General features: G+C 49.5%; 1 protein-coding gene across 1 annotated transcript in view; it reads left to right on the top strand.

The window, feature by feature from the left end:
* Positions 1 to 455: 455 nt before the first annotated feature.
* Positions 456 to 14,029, top strand: part of LOC119101054 (limbic system-associated membrane protein) — a gene marked incomplete in the record, with an annotated part of 19,833 nt that continues 6,259 nt past the window's right edge. The window contains 6 exon segments of the mRNA XM_037224304.1: positions 456 to 462; positions 2,660 to 2,812; positions 2,850 to 2,856; positions 6,412 to 6,566; positions 6,987 to 7,108; positions 13,660 to 13,810. Of these exon segments, the coding sequence (XP_037080199.1) occupies positions 456 to 462; positions 2,660 to 2,812; positions 2,850 to 2,856; positions 6,412 to 6,566; positions 6,987 to 7,108; positions 13,660 to 13,810 (595 nt within the window).

The raw sequence follows: 14,029 nt of genomic DNA, 5'->3' as shown, positions 1-14,029 counted from the left end.
CTTTCTATCTCCCACCTCGTCAACTTGCCAACATGTCTAAGTCATGCCTGGTCAAATCATCCCAGCGCATCTGATAACGTCTTATTTGATCACCAGATATGCCCTTCTGGTTCAGAGGGTATATAGGACCGTCGGTTTGAAAATATGTCATTTATACGGACTCATCCCAAATAAGCGCGGCATATCATTTTCTTCGACTTTTACATGTTGATCATTCTGCGGTATGGCTGCGCTTTGTGGAGTGTGACTGGCCCACACTGACCCGCACTGACCCACACTGATCCGCACTCACCCACAGCTGACACGCACTGATCCACACTGACCCGTACTGGTCCACACTGACACGCACTGACCCACACTGACCCACACTGACCAGCAATGACCCGCACTGACCCGCACCCGCAGACAGTATAACACGCAGTCTCTGCATAACACCAAAGCAATCCAAAACAAGAATGGCAAGTGAGCCTTTCTACGTATGGAGCCAAATCAGTTCCATATTTCAATAACCTGGTCATTGCTCAGCGGCCTCAACTGGCATACGAAAATGCCCCACAATGTGTTCATTTGATCACCTGTCAGATTCGGAATATTTCGTGGGTCTGCCTGTCACGATGCAAAGGCTCTTTCTAAGGCTGGGAGGCGAGTTACTTTTAACTGCGCACGTGGTCGTGGATTCATTGTTGGAAAAGCCAGGTGTTGAGAAGGAAAGAGGTTCATGGAAGAGCCCATTAAACAGCTACCGTAATTCCGAGCGTGCGACACCATTGATCACTAGTCCTGCTCATCAAGCATATGGAAGTATAATGGCAAAAATGAATGCGTTTGGTATGTGGGTAGCTAATATAAACCACTTGATTCTTTGACGTGACATATTTACTTCGCCGACGAAGGCATTACAATGGAAGTCATTCAACTGCACTTTGTTGAGTAGTTCTATTGTCTTACAGTAAACACAGGCAGTAGCACAGCCCAGGGGCGACTCATGGGGCCTTAACACCCCCCCCCCCCCCCCCCCTCCCCCCGCCTCCCCCGGTCAGGTTCGGGTGCAGTTTTTCAACACGGCACTTCTGAACATCAATTGGAAATCTGGTGATCAAGACAACTATTGCTGCTTTAAATCTCATAGAGGCTGCTATAGGCAGCGACACGTAAAGCCCAACAGCCGCAGTTTCATAACAAGACTAGCAGAAAGCCAAGCGCATATGCACGGCACACAGCTGAACCAGTTGTTTAAGGCACCAGGGCAAACTCACATCGGTAGGTCATTAAAGGGAGTGGGGACACAGTTTCACACTTTCACGTATGGTTGAATGGGACAGGTCAGATTTAGTCGATGACACGAGTTTTCTCGAAGCCCTTCTGAATAGCTCAGAATTCCTATTTGAAGTAGCCACTCCGAGGGGATACATGGCATTGAACTCTCTACTCAACAGTATGGAAGTAATACTTTATGTTTGCATTGCTTTTCCAACATTTGTGCTGTGTAATGTTTCCAATGCAGTAACTTGCCAAGATGCTGCGGTAATGCCTGTCACGAAAGCTTGAAACACTTCATGTGTGGCAAAAATTACGAGCATGCAGCTATCATACCACAAACTTAACGAAACCTATACTATGGCTCTGAATTCCTCTGCCCTTTAAGGCGTTCAGCACAGTGGCTGCTTTCGGAAGCGTCCCTTGGCTGTGGGAAAAAGGTATCACACGGTCCGTAGTGACACGCTAATTTAAATTTCAACCAGTGCGGTTTTCGGTAAATGGCCTTTAACGACCACTGTGCCAATCAAAAACATTGATTTGTTTTGACGCCATTCAGAACGGTAGACGTGGCACTTTTAAGCCCGCAGGCACGCAATATGCGAGTCAAAACAGCTAAAAAGTGGTACCTCTGGTCCGGAATGACTTATGATAGCTCCTAGCAGATTCCATAATTTTGGCACGAAGAAATAAAACTAATCTTCTCATTGCATTGTGATGTCCTACAATGGCACAAACCATGTTTTATTATTACTTTCATGCCTTACTGTTAGACGTAACTAGTCCTGAAGTTTAACCAGAGTATGTATTTGAAGCATATCTTGAAGGTGGGACACAACCTTCAGTACGATATGCATAGTATCTTACAGCGTATTGGGGGTATGTTAGTCTGTTCTCAGTACGTGGGTACCGTCAGTGGGGTTTTGACTCGTTCGTGAAAAATTAGCTCGTCACACCGTCGTAAATCCTGCTACCTCTCCGCGTATGAAATTCTGGCTGCGTCTCTGAGCACATGCATCCTTGTTGGGTTGGAGGTAGAAACTGAATGCTTTTGTGGGAGTTTTTGCTGATCTTGAAATGCGTGCGCAACTTCTTATCCAAATGCATCACTATTGTGCCCGCCAGCCGGTAAAGCCAGTGTTAACAGGTATGCTGCGTGTATATTTCCTTCGGCTACCTTCCTGTGAAGTATCCTTTGTGTGCTAGTGTTTTCGCATGGGATTCGTGAAGCACAATGGCCTGTATTCCGTCACCTGACAGGGACCTACCAACCACTCTTTTGAGCCTCGAGAGGCCACATCCACCTCAATGACGTCTAACCCATCTCCCCGCCTATCTGGCTTGTACCGATTTGATTTAGACTGGTTTGCGTTGACCTCACGAGACTGTTGGCTCGTTTCAGCTGCGGTGCCAGCCACGGACGGCAGTTTCGACTATGATTACCAGACGTACGACCAGGCGAACTTGTTTCCGCCACGGTTTTCCTCTGTTTCCGGCACGCATGTAGTCAAGGAGGGCAACACCACCATCCTGCCGTGCGTGGTGCAGGACCTCGGTAAGTCATGGTAAAACCGCCTTGCCCTGTGCTGCAGGACCTCGGTAAGTTTTGACATCACCGTTACTCACATAACGCCACGTTTTAACCGAATGGCATGCACATCACCGTGGGTCCCTTGGAGTTTTGCAGGGACCGTCAAAGGTATTTCTATGAAGACAGAGTGGGTGTCAGACTGGTCGTGCGAAGTTGCCACCATGGCGGGCGGGTTGACTCACTTGTAGTGCATAAACCTGTCGAGAGGTGTCGCGCTTAGGGATGCGGCGTTTCCCATAAACCGAATATCGTTATGTGCGCGTATTTCGGCCCTTTCCCGTGGTGTTCGTGCATATTTGTTCGTGATGTTGTAGCGTTCTCTTGCTTGCATATGCTCGGTTCTAGCTCAAAAGTTCTTTGATTCCCAGTCTTATTTGCATTACAGCCTGCTCCACTGTCCAAGTTCCCGCATTGAGAGCACAACACACGATTCATGTTCCAAACTTGCATGAACGGCATCACCTAGGCCCAGGGCCAATCAAAGTTTGGTGATGCCAGAAATCGTGCCTGCATAAGCCGGACACGAATAGCCCGATGAGACTGCTTTCTTGGCCTCGAGCGCTATTTGACCAATGAGGTGACTGCGCCATTTGACGCTTCGATAAGATCATGCAAGTCTGGATGAACTTGAAATAGGCTGCACGAAACATAGTTTGCAGCAGTTTGCAGACATCAAGTTCAGGAACCAGACTGTTTTTTAATGGACAGACCTGTTAACTGCACTGAATGATCCGTAAGATGGCCGTCTCAGTTAAAATATATACAAGTGCGGAACACTCCCGTTATATTCAAAGATTCATCAACTTGTCAGGCTAGCCAATGTCATTTTCCTCAACAATACGCAAGGAAAAAATACAACAGCAATGAAAAGAAAGAAAATGCAGTTAGTTGTAAAAATATTTCAGCATATGTCATGAACAATGATACTAAAATATGACATAAGGCATATTGTTGCAATGTGCGTTTAAAGATCCTGCTCCGAAAAGAACTAACCATTACACTCTATGTATATATAAGTAACTATATATATATATATATATATATATATATATATATATATATATATATATATATATAAGGTATCGGTCAACCAATGCTGTTAGTTATGCTTTACCTACATGCTCCCATTGTGATCCTTTTTGTGACATTGTTTCTTCAATAGCGCCGTTTAGCCAGTGCCTACTTTTATATTGGAGGTGGCTTATTGTCATAACAAGATCTTCCATCTAACAGTGGTGAAAAGCTGGGGTCTTGATATTTTTGCTTGGTATTCTTAAATAGTTATTTATATTGTTCCGACTTTGCGCAAAAAGCTGTTTCCCTGGCCTTGCAGAACTCAGCCGAGTTATCAATGCCTGGTTCCTATGTTTGTGGACAATAACAAATAAATTGCACACATGCGCAGACGTGCACAAACAGGAAAGAATGCGGAAGATGGGGAAAGAGAGAGAGAGAGAGAGAGAGAGAGAGAGAGAGAGAGAGAGAGAGAGAGAGAGAGAGAGAGAGAGAGAGAGAGAGAGAGAGAGAGAGAGAGAGAGAGAGAGAGAGAGAGAGAGAGAGAGAGAGAGAGAGAGAAAGAGAGAGGAAGAGAGAGGGTGGGTGGATGAGTGGTGAGTTAGTGAGTGAGTGTGTGCGTGAGCGAGTGGGTGCATGAGACATAGAGAGGATGATAGGTTGCTTTGGTGCGGCGTTGACGGTCCGCTGTTGCGTTGGGTGTCTGTCTTTCCCGGACCGGCTCGCTACGCTGCGGGCGATGTTGGACCACAATGAGGCCCACACAATGGGCCGTGTCTGAATGTGGGATCGCCGCTCGGTCCAGTGAGGAGCGATGAGCTGCCGTCGACAACCGAGCCCTGGCCTATTCTCGAAGTGGCTGTCATCCGCGTGGCTGTAGTCGCCAGACTTTTTATGCGGTTGCGACGAATACCGCCGGCAGTCGACAGCCAACCGCTGCTGGTCTGAGGTACAAGAGCGCATTGTCGCACCGTGCGCATTAGCACTGGTCCGCATCTTCTCCAGACCTCGGCATCAGTTTTACGTTGAACTGCCTTAGTGCTGTTGTCGTCTCTTGCTTATGAATTCAGCTGCCTTTGAATTGAAAAATTGTCAACTTGAGCTAATTGAGCTATCAAGTTTATAAATAGGAAAAAGCTACCGGCTATGTACCCTTGAACGCCACGCCCGGCAGCATTTTCACAAACCTTCGCCGACCGTGAGGTGCCACCCCAAAGCCTCCCCCCCTCGCCTCCGACCCTGACACTACGGCTTGCCGGAGACCACAAAGGACCGACTTAAATAGTCCAGCGAAACTTTCTAGAGCTCATGATGTATCAATTATGCTCGTTTCGCACGAACATTTTCCCGTGGTTATTTCAAGACCGCGTGACGGCCCAGTCGAGACGCTACCTCCGAGTACTTTTGGACCTTTTGGACCTTTTTAGCGGTGATTACGTTTCCGTCCCTTCTTTTGCTCGCGGCAGTTATTTGTAATATGGCGAATGCTACTGGGTACAAAAGAAGGTTTGGCTGTCATTACATACCATAACTTACAGCATCTTGTGCGTGCGTCACGTGGTGGCAAGAATTGAAAGACATTCTTCTTCATTGACAATCCTTCCATCCAGTCGAGGAATGCGTTCGCCGTTGATAATGGGAGAGTTCAAAAGTGGCTCGATTTTGTTTCTGTGCGCGACATTAATTTCCGTTCTTGGAAATCACCTACGTGCGGGGACTATCGTTGAGAAGATTTAAACCTGTCACGATCGCTTGGGCAGCGCAGATTGCGTGCCCATCCATAAGGAGCACCTCTCGAATACCGCAAGGTTTTCTTGGCACGCCACCAGTCTCCTTCACAATGTTCGGGTGAAAACGGCCATTTATCTTGTTCAAAGCTATCCATTCGAGATCTTCCCATTGTCATTTGCTCCATAACGAACACAACGGCGTGAAGGACATGGCATCGGGTGCTGAGTGTAGGTATATTGCCGTATGCGCGCTGATTGCATTCTGCAATTTTTACCTCACTGTGAACCAACCACCTAGGTCACGGATTGTGTACTATAAAACACTACCACCGTGTAGTGTTTTCAGGTTGGAAATAAAGGCGGTTGCGCTGAAGACTTCCGCTTTGCAAGATCTTTAACGTTGCTGCATTGCCCAATGTCACCCATAGACACACCGTGCAGTTTTTTCAGCACGCGTTAGTACATTCCCTCAGTTGAAACGCCGGCATTAATTCAACATGGTGCCTATATGAAGCCCATGGAGTCCTGGAACAAATTGGACCGATTTTTACGCATCATTTATGCATGTATTACGCGTAAGTCCGAGAGGTCTAAGGTCAGGTTTCAAAATACTTTCCTGCGTGAGTCATTCATCACCGAGATCAGAGTGCGCCCGTGTCACACGAATCTGATTCATGTCACCACACGCAATACCGTCACTCGTCGCGTCAGTACCGCAGGTAGCTCGGCCTAGTCTCTCCGAGGTCAGCTGCAGCCAGTGTTCCTCCAGGCACGATGACGGTCATGTGGAAGAGGGACCGACACGTCTTGACGGTGAAGAACCAGGTGGTGCGAGAACAGGGCCGTCTCCGCCTTCTCGGACGGCTACAACCTGCAGATCAGTCAGGCGCGACCTGCGGACGCCGACGTCTACACCTGCTCCGTGGCGCTCAGTGACAGGGACCTGGAGCAGACACAGACGCTGGACGTCCAGTGTGAGTACATGCTGAACGTCATGCTGCCACGCGGACTAGGCTCACCACGAATGTTTGATGTTCAGTCTGTGCGCATGAAAAACAATATGCCACATATTGGATTATCATTAACCTGGCATTGAATGTTCCGCGTGAGAGCAGCGCCGCATGTCAGGTCAAGATAAAGTATGCAATCATGTCACAAAGTGCACAGCACATTTCTCCTTCACGTACATTAAGGTTCGTCCCGCAAAACCAGGCGACGTTATTAGGATTGGTTTCACACAATTATCCATTTGCACATGACGTATGGCACAACTGGTTCATCTATCATCTGCCTACGATGCGCCTGTGCGCAAAAACGTGCATTATTCAAGCGGGAATCGCACTAATTGAAGGCAATGAGCGCTCACCCGCAGCCGATTTATCACGCTGTCGCAGATGGTCCCTTCATACGGACGGTGCCTGAGAGCGGGTTGGTGATCGTCGAGCAGGGACAGAACACCACCCTCGAGTGTCATGCCAGCGGCAACCCAAAACCGCGTGTCAAGTGGCGAAAAAAGGTAGGTCCGGTGGGTCTGATATGTCCGGTAGGTCCGTAGGTCCGGGTAGAACCGGGTAGGTCAAGTAGGTCCAGTGCGGGCACTGCAGCCGTGATTGCTGGTGCAATTCTACCTACATTCGACGCCTTCCTCGGGCCCGTTAGTCTTGTTCTCGGAGGCATTGTCGGGTGTGCTGAAAAGTCGCTGTTGAGCCCTCGTCAACGTTTGGTTATGTCACCATGTGGTCACCATGTGGTGGCAATCACGACAGTTATGAATGTGCTTCTGGTGGCAAGAGAAATTGGCATCGCCCGTCGATTCCACGTGAGATGTGTGAGAGCAATGTTGGAAAACGATGAGGGTGGAAAACATGCGCAGGTCGTGGTAAGATTTCAGTTATGTGTGGCCTCTCAGGGGACCTGACATGGTAGAAAGCTAAAATTGGTAGGTCAGGTGTAAGAGTAATGATTTGATGCTAAGCGGCAAAGGTTTTCATAATGTTGTGCTGAACTTCCGAAAACCTTTACCGTGAAAATGTGGCAATTCGAGGTTTCCCAAAGAACTATCAGCTTTGTATGTGCGCCATCGTCTATTTCGGCGGTTCAGAAAGTGTGAAGTGGCAATATTGTAAACTTCACCGGCGATTTAGACCGTGCACAGTTTGATGGGGCACAGTTCCGATCGGATCGAAGCTGCTAATTTGATGCAAAAATGATCCGCAAAACCGCTATATCGTAAATGAAAAGGATTGATAAAATAGCTCGTGGTGCATGGATCATTCCAGGTCAAGGTCACCTAAGGTCACTCGGGCTCTGTTTCCGGTTGACGCCACCCCAGAATGCTGACATGATATGGTATTCAGTGGCGCTCCTTAAAAGAGCCCGCGAAGACGGGCGCTGCATTGTATGTTTAAAAACAAACTACGCTGATATTTTTTTTGTTTTTGTATTTCAAGTTGTTAAGTTGTATTTTAAGTTGTCTGGTACGGCCGGCAAAAGTAACGTGACACGCACGCGTATGTATGCATAGAAAGTAATGGAAAATGGTCAGAGTATTAGCGTAGGTCACGTGGCTGCTACTGTCCGTTTTTTCACTGCTGCACTAACGTACCGATCTGGTATTAAAAAGGGGTCACAGTAGAGTACCCCTGCTGTCAAAAAACTATAAATTACCGCATGCTTGTGAGGGCAGGTGTTGTATAAGGAGTCAGTGTTCAGCTATGATAAGTGCTGCATCAAGACAAGATTTTCAGTTCACCTGCACTAAGTATGCGACATGGCCCCCTTAGTTGTTTTTTTTTGCGAAATACGTCACCACAAACGTGGTTGGCGAAAACGAAAACATATGCGAGCTGGGGGTGAATATTTGGATACAACACAGGTCTCAAAAGTCTGCAAGAAATATATCACGCTGTCTTATTCATCTCTTTGTACTGTACTCAGATGTGCTAAGTCTAAAATCTCATGAAGTCCCAACGGCCTCTCGGGGATGAGATTCCAGGTGTTTTGTTACGGAAGAGCTCAGTAACTTCAGAGACAATATCTCATTTGCATGCGCAGGAAGTGCTGGCACTTGTCACTGATCCATATCACAAAAGTTTGCAATGTCTTGTTTGGTCGTTATGGCGCAATAGTGCCGAATTATTTCAGCCCTAGCACAGGGATGTAAAGAAGGCCGGTAATTCAGTGAAGTACCAGCATTCCAGTTCCAGATATATTCTTTAACATGCGCTCGGGTGCGGTTTAATTTACCCCCGAAAGTTTTCCCAAATGATTTCCGAACAACGCGGTGTAGCCACGCCACATTTTGCCTCATTGTAGACAATTGAATAAAAGACCAATTTGTATGCAAAATTAAGACTTACCTTGTGAGGTTATTAATCTACGACAGGTCAAAGTCAGGACATGGATTCAGCGAAGTCAGCTTCTAGGGAATCGTTCAATCTGATGCAACAACGGGTTGTTAGACAAAGTCGTACATCTCTGAGATAGTTTCTTAGGCAGCACAAAAATGAATTAACATATTGCTTTGACCTAGGGCCATGCATGTAGGCCAGATCAAGATCAAAATTAGCCTGCTTTTTACTCCTGAGGCTGCTGTAAAAGTGTATTTCATGATGCTCATTTTGAATTAATCGATAACAGGAACCGCATTATACACCTTCCATGAACTTCTTTAAGGTCAGAATAGTTCACTGATCTAACATGATTCATGATTCATGTTCACTGATCTAACATGATCTAACATTTTGTTTTTAAGAAGATGTTGTCCAGCATAATCCTTTACGCTTATTCAAATGCAGAAATCGAAGTACTCGTACATGACTTTGGTCACCAAGACCTCCGAGAGGCCAAACCAGGCCACTGACCTGAAATGAGCACCATTGACCTTTCTTCTAAAACAAGTACTAACGTGCACGGTGGTGGCGTGATAATGTGTGGGGTACTTTGGACATCAATCGCGAGTTAAACATTGTTTGACCTTACTCAACCCCACGGTCATCACAAGGGAACATCAAGTTACGATGCAAGTAAGTTTGTGTACAGGTCAACACACCCTGCGAATTTGGTGTCTCTAGCTCTCATAGTTGCTGATATCTCAGGGGGTCAAATTGCCCTCCACACCCACCCCACCTGGGCGCAGGGTATTCATCCGGCCGCCCGGACGCGCGTTATTATTACAACAGTATGCGCCTAGATCCAAAATCTCGACTGCATGAGCAGCATCGTTGGCTGGGTATGACAGACTCTTTTCTATAGAAACATTTCATTCCAGTTCGGCAACTCATAAAGTTGGAGAACGTGCTTTGGTGCGGCTCGGTCCCTTTATGAAAGATATGAATCTATTCACGGCACGTCGCCACCAGGCTTATTCACATTTGTTCCAGAAGCCAAGGTCTTCGCAAATCGACCTCTTTGTGTGGCTGCGTAATATGATGTAGCAAAAGCACAAGTGGCTTCATCCAGCATGCACCACCACACCGAGTGCACCGCACTCGCCACCGCTCTTAGCATTACTTATGCACGGCCGCTGTGCCAAATTGGCGCGCTGTCTGCGGCAGAATCGCCGCGGACAGTGCCAGGTCACGAGACGACGGCTGATTAATGCGACGAGTGGCGGCGCGCGGTCAATGCGGCGGTGCTGGCCGATGCCTCTCCTGGGACACCGGAGCACGACGCTGGACGCTGCACTAATTGCAGCTATCTGAAAAACGGCAGAGGTACAATGTGGTGCGGGAGATGCGAGATAGATCGACAGGCGCATCCCTGAGGTCTGCGGAGGGCTGGAGCCGGGTGGCAAGGCAGTCGCTAGCTCAGGAGTAACCATCCGCGAACGTTATTCATGGCATTACGCATTATCGTGATGCATGCCTATCGTCATGCAAGGATGGGACCAAGCGGCAGATGCAAGCAGGCGTTACCCGCTCAAGACGCCTGCACCCGCCTGCGCTACCACGAGGTGCTGCTCACCCCCTCGTCGGTCGTTAAGTCGGGCCGTCCTGCCGGTGACCGGACAGGTGGTGCCGCTGAGCGCTGGCCAGGCGCGTGAGGGCGGCAGTCGCCCCGGGCCATTCCTTTCACTTAGCGGTGGTCGTGCCATGAAGTCGCCCCGGTGACCGGGCCCCCCACACCGGCTAATGTCGGCATTTACCGCCGGCCACCCTGTGTAAACGCGGACGTATGGCCTCTTTCCCGACCTGATAAGCTTAATTGATCCCCATCTGGACGGGAGTTATAGCCGTCTTATCGCCCGGTCGCGGCAACACCGTTGCGGCTTGACCAGCGCCCGTCCCGCGGGCTCCGTCTCTGCGCACGTGCCGGCCATCAGTCGGCACCGCAGTGAGGTCATCTGTATTCTGTGAGGACAGGGTGGCCTCCGTGCCGCTCGGCCGCCAACACCGAGAGCTGTACTCACGGGTCACGCTGGTGTGGGGCTGGGCACTGGCTTACTCCCTCACTGCAATGGAAAATGCACGTGAGTACATTGTGTTTGAGAGGAGATGCCAACTTAAATGGGAAATATCACGCTTCATCCCACGGTTGAACTGTACACGAACGTGAGAGCAAGAACAAAGTGTGCCATTCGACAAAGCTCGTTTTCTCAGCCGTCTAGACTAGCTGCAATTTTACCCTGAAGTGACCACGTTACGGAACGAATCCACAGAGCTCAATCCTCACTGCTATAATAAGATATATGGCTCCTTGAACATCATGTCATTAGGTCTCATCCACGTGCTTCAAAGTATTTCAGTAGAATGTGGCTGCACCAATTTGTGTTGAATTAGTCTGGAGAGCCGATGCTGCTTCACTTCAAAACGAATACGTTACACGAAATTTGCCAGCCCATCGAAAACCTGGCAGCTGAAGCCTCGGCGCGAAAGCCGAGCTCCGTCAGCCGTCAGCAGCGACAGAGCGCCACCGCGGCACATGCGGCGAATTCGTTGATCTGTCGAGCTGGTTGGTCAGACCTCAAGGGGCTTTCGGGCACAACTATGTTTAAAGAGAAATGGTCCCATGTATATAGCTTTATCAACTGTTATGGACGAAATTTAATCCCACCTCACTGCCTGTCAGTGGTGTCACTCTATATACTTTCGTTGGCATGAGCCCCCACCCCTCCCCCCCAATCCTGACGCGAGCCCCTCCCAATCCTGATGTGAGCCCCCTCCTCCCGCCCCAGTGCTCCTTTCAGCCCTCTCAATGCATATGAGCAACGAGGTGATTCTCATCCAAATAACCACCGAACAATTACAGCAACTACGGGTGTAATAGGCAGTAGGTACCTTCATACGTCATTATAAATATCACATTAATGTTGTGTCAAATGGTACCCTGCAGGTGCATAATGTGTTTGTCATTGTCAATGCTCTGTAACAAGTCGTGCTAACTACTTCATATGTCAAGCCAGCCTGCGAATATCCTGGCAAGTGTTGTCAAGTGATGACGCCTGGATTACGGTAAAGAACAGTTGACCGCGATTTGCGATAGCCTTGAAATGAACTGGGTGACCGAGATAAAATTTATCGCATGTTTTCCTAACAGTGGCAAGTGTATTTGTCGCATAATCGTGGTTGTGGTGATCACACAGTACCATCAACGCAGCGGTAGCCATCAGTGATCCCTTAATGATTCAATAAGACGCTTTTGTCTGTGACTTACACCCCATCCTAAGCCTTTCATAAAAGTGTATTTCACATTAACTCGAATATGGAAAGTCATTCTCATACAGCGAATCCGAAGAGAAATCACTTTTGGAGGTAGCTGAGGTCAACCTTTTCGGTCAAGCCCCCCGTCCCCCCTCCCACTCCCACCCCCAATCTATTTTAGAAAGTGGCACCACTATTGTCTACTATGGCACCACTATTGCACTAATGGAATGACTCCGGTGCACGCTTCAGAGCGGCATGCAGTGATAGCTAGCTTCTCGCATTCACTGCAGGGCATTTGACAACCCGCGAGGGTGACAGTCTGAGACTGGGCAGCTGAACCATTTGGAGCTTGCCTTCCCCCTCCCCCCTCTTCCTTTGGAGACAATCCAACAGGTGTCGCCGCGTGCGGCCATCGCGTCCCGTTTGCCGGCTCCTGCGAGCCGCGCCACCACCGGCACCTCCGCTCGGCGCGGACCTTCGTGATTGTGGCCCGGCTACTCCGAATTTGAATATAGACTGCACTCTTAAACATCGCGCGTCGAATGGGATTCCCGCCAGGCGGATGGATCCGCCGCCGCCATGGACCGGGTACGGTGTATTAGGGGGGGGGGGGGAGCCACAGCTGGCTCTGCGGGGCTCCCAGTACGGGCTCTGGCTCAGCATAAAAGTATCGGAAAGGGAAAGCGCGTCGCAGTGTTCCCTTCGGTGATCAGTAGTTCGTAAATCTCGTCCAAGGAGCACGCAGCGGTGGACGGGTTATTACACTTAGTTGGGGGAAGATATTTGGGGCACGATGTCATGCGACAGCGCAGCGATGCCGTGATGGCCTGAATTGACACAGAGAAGCAGACGTAAACGGAGTGTTAACGTGCTCGTGTATTAGCTGGTGCAGCAACCCGTGCTGATCTGGCGGGCCACGACGCCGCCCAGCAAAGCCTCGCTTGATTGACTGGTCCTAGGCTGTCTTACTGTGAACTTGTCCCTTCTGAACTCTGACTAGCAGCACCTGAACCAAATTAATGAAGCCAAACCAGACCCGACCAGACCGCCATGGTATGGTCTTACATGACTATACATAGTCTGATGTAAATTAGCCTGAAATGTCCCGGCCCGACCTGACCTGATCCAATCAAACGTGAACCAGCCTTGCCGGACTCGAGCTTACCTGACCTGACCTAACAAGACAACCTCGCATGACTCAGCCTAACTTGAACCAGCCTCACCGGACTCAACCAGACCTGAACCAATCTGACCTTGCCCAACCTGACCGGATTCAACCCGATCTGATGCAATCTGATCTGAGCTAATCTGACTTAACCTGACCCAGCTCAGCCTGATATGAGCCAACGTGAGCTCACCCAACCTGAGCAGACCTGATCTGCCATGCCCTGAGTTTACCTCACTTCACCTGACCTGACGGCAGGTGCAGGACGGCAGTAAGGTGGTGGACCTGAAGGGCGGCGAGCTGCTGCGGCTGGACACCGTCACCCGCTCCGACGCCGGCGTGTTCGAGTGTCTAGCCGACAACACCGCTGGCGACCTGAAGACGGCACATGTCCGCCTGCAGGTGCTCTGTAAGTCCCTCCACACACACGAGCGCAGGTTCTCAGCCCCCCTCCCCCCCCCCCCCCTCGTGGCGTGGCGTCGATCGCAGGCGCCTCACGTCTGGTGGCTGTAAAAGTGCCTCAGAGGCGCAGCTGCGACCGGCGCCGTTGTGGCCACGCGTTAGGACGTTACTCTCGTAATGGCGGGGGATGCTAGCTCTGGTTTGAGATTCCGGATCCGCCTCTGGC

The sequence above is a fragment of the Pollicipes pollicipes genome, unplaced genomic scaffold (assembly GCF_011947565.3).
Source record: "Pollicipes pollicipes isolate AB1234 unplaced genomic scaffold, Ppol_2.1 Scaffold_2555;HRSCAF=2994_pilon_pilon_pilon, whole genome shotgun sequence".
NCBI lineage: Eukaryota > Metazoa > Arthropoda > Thecostraca > Pollicipedomorpha > Pollicipedidae > Pollicipes > Pollicipes pollicipes.
This window is presented reverse-complemented; position numbering and strand designations above follow the sequence as displayed.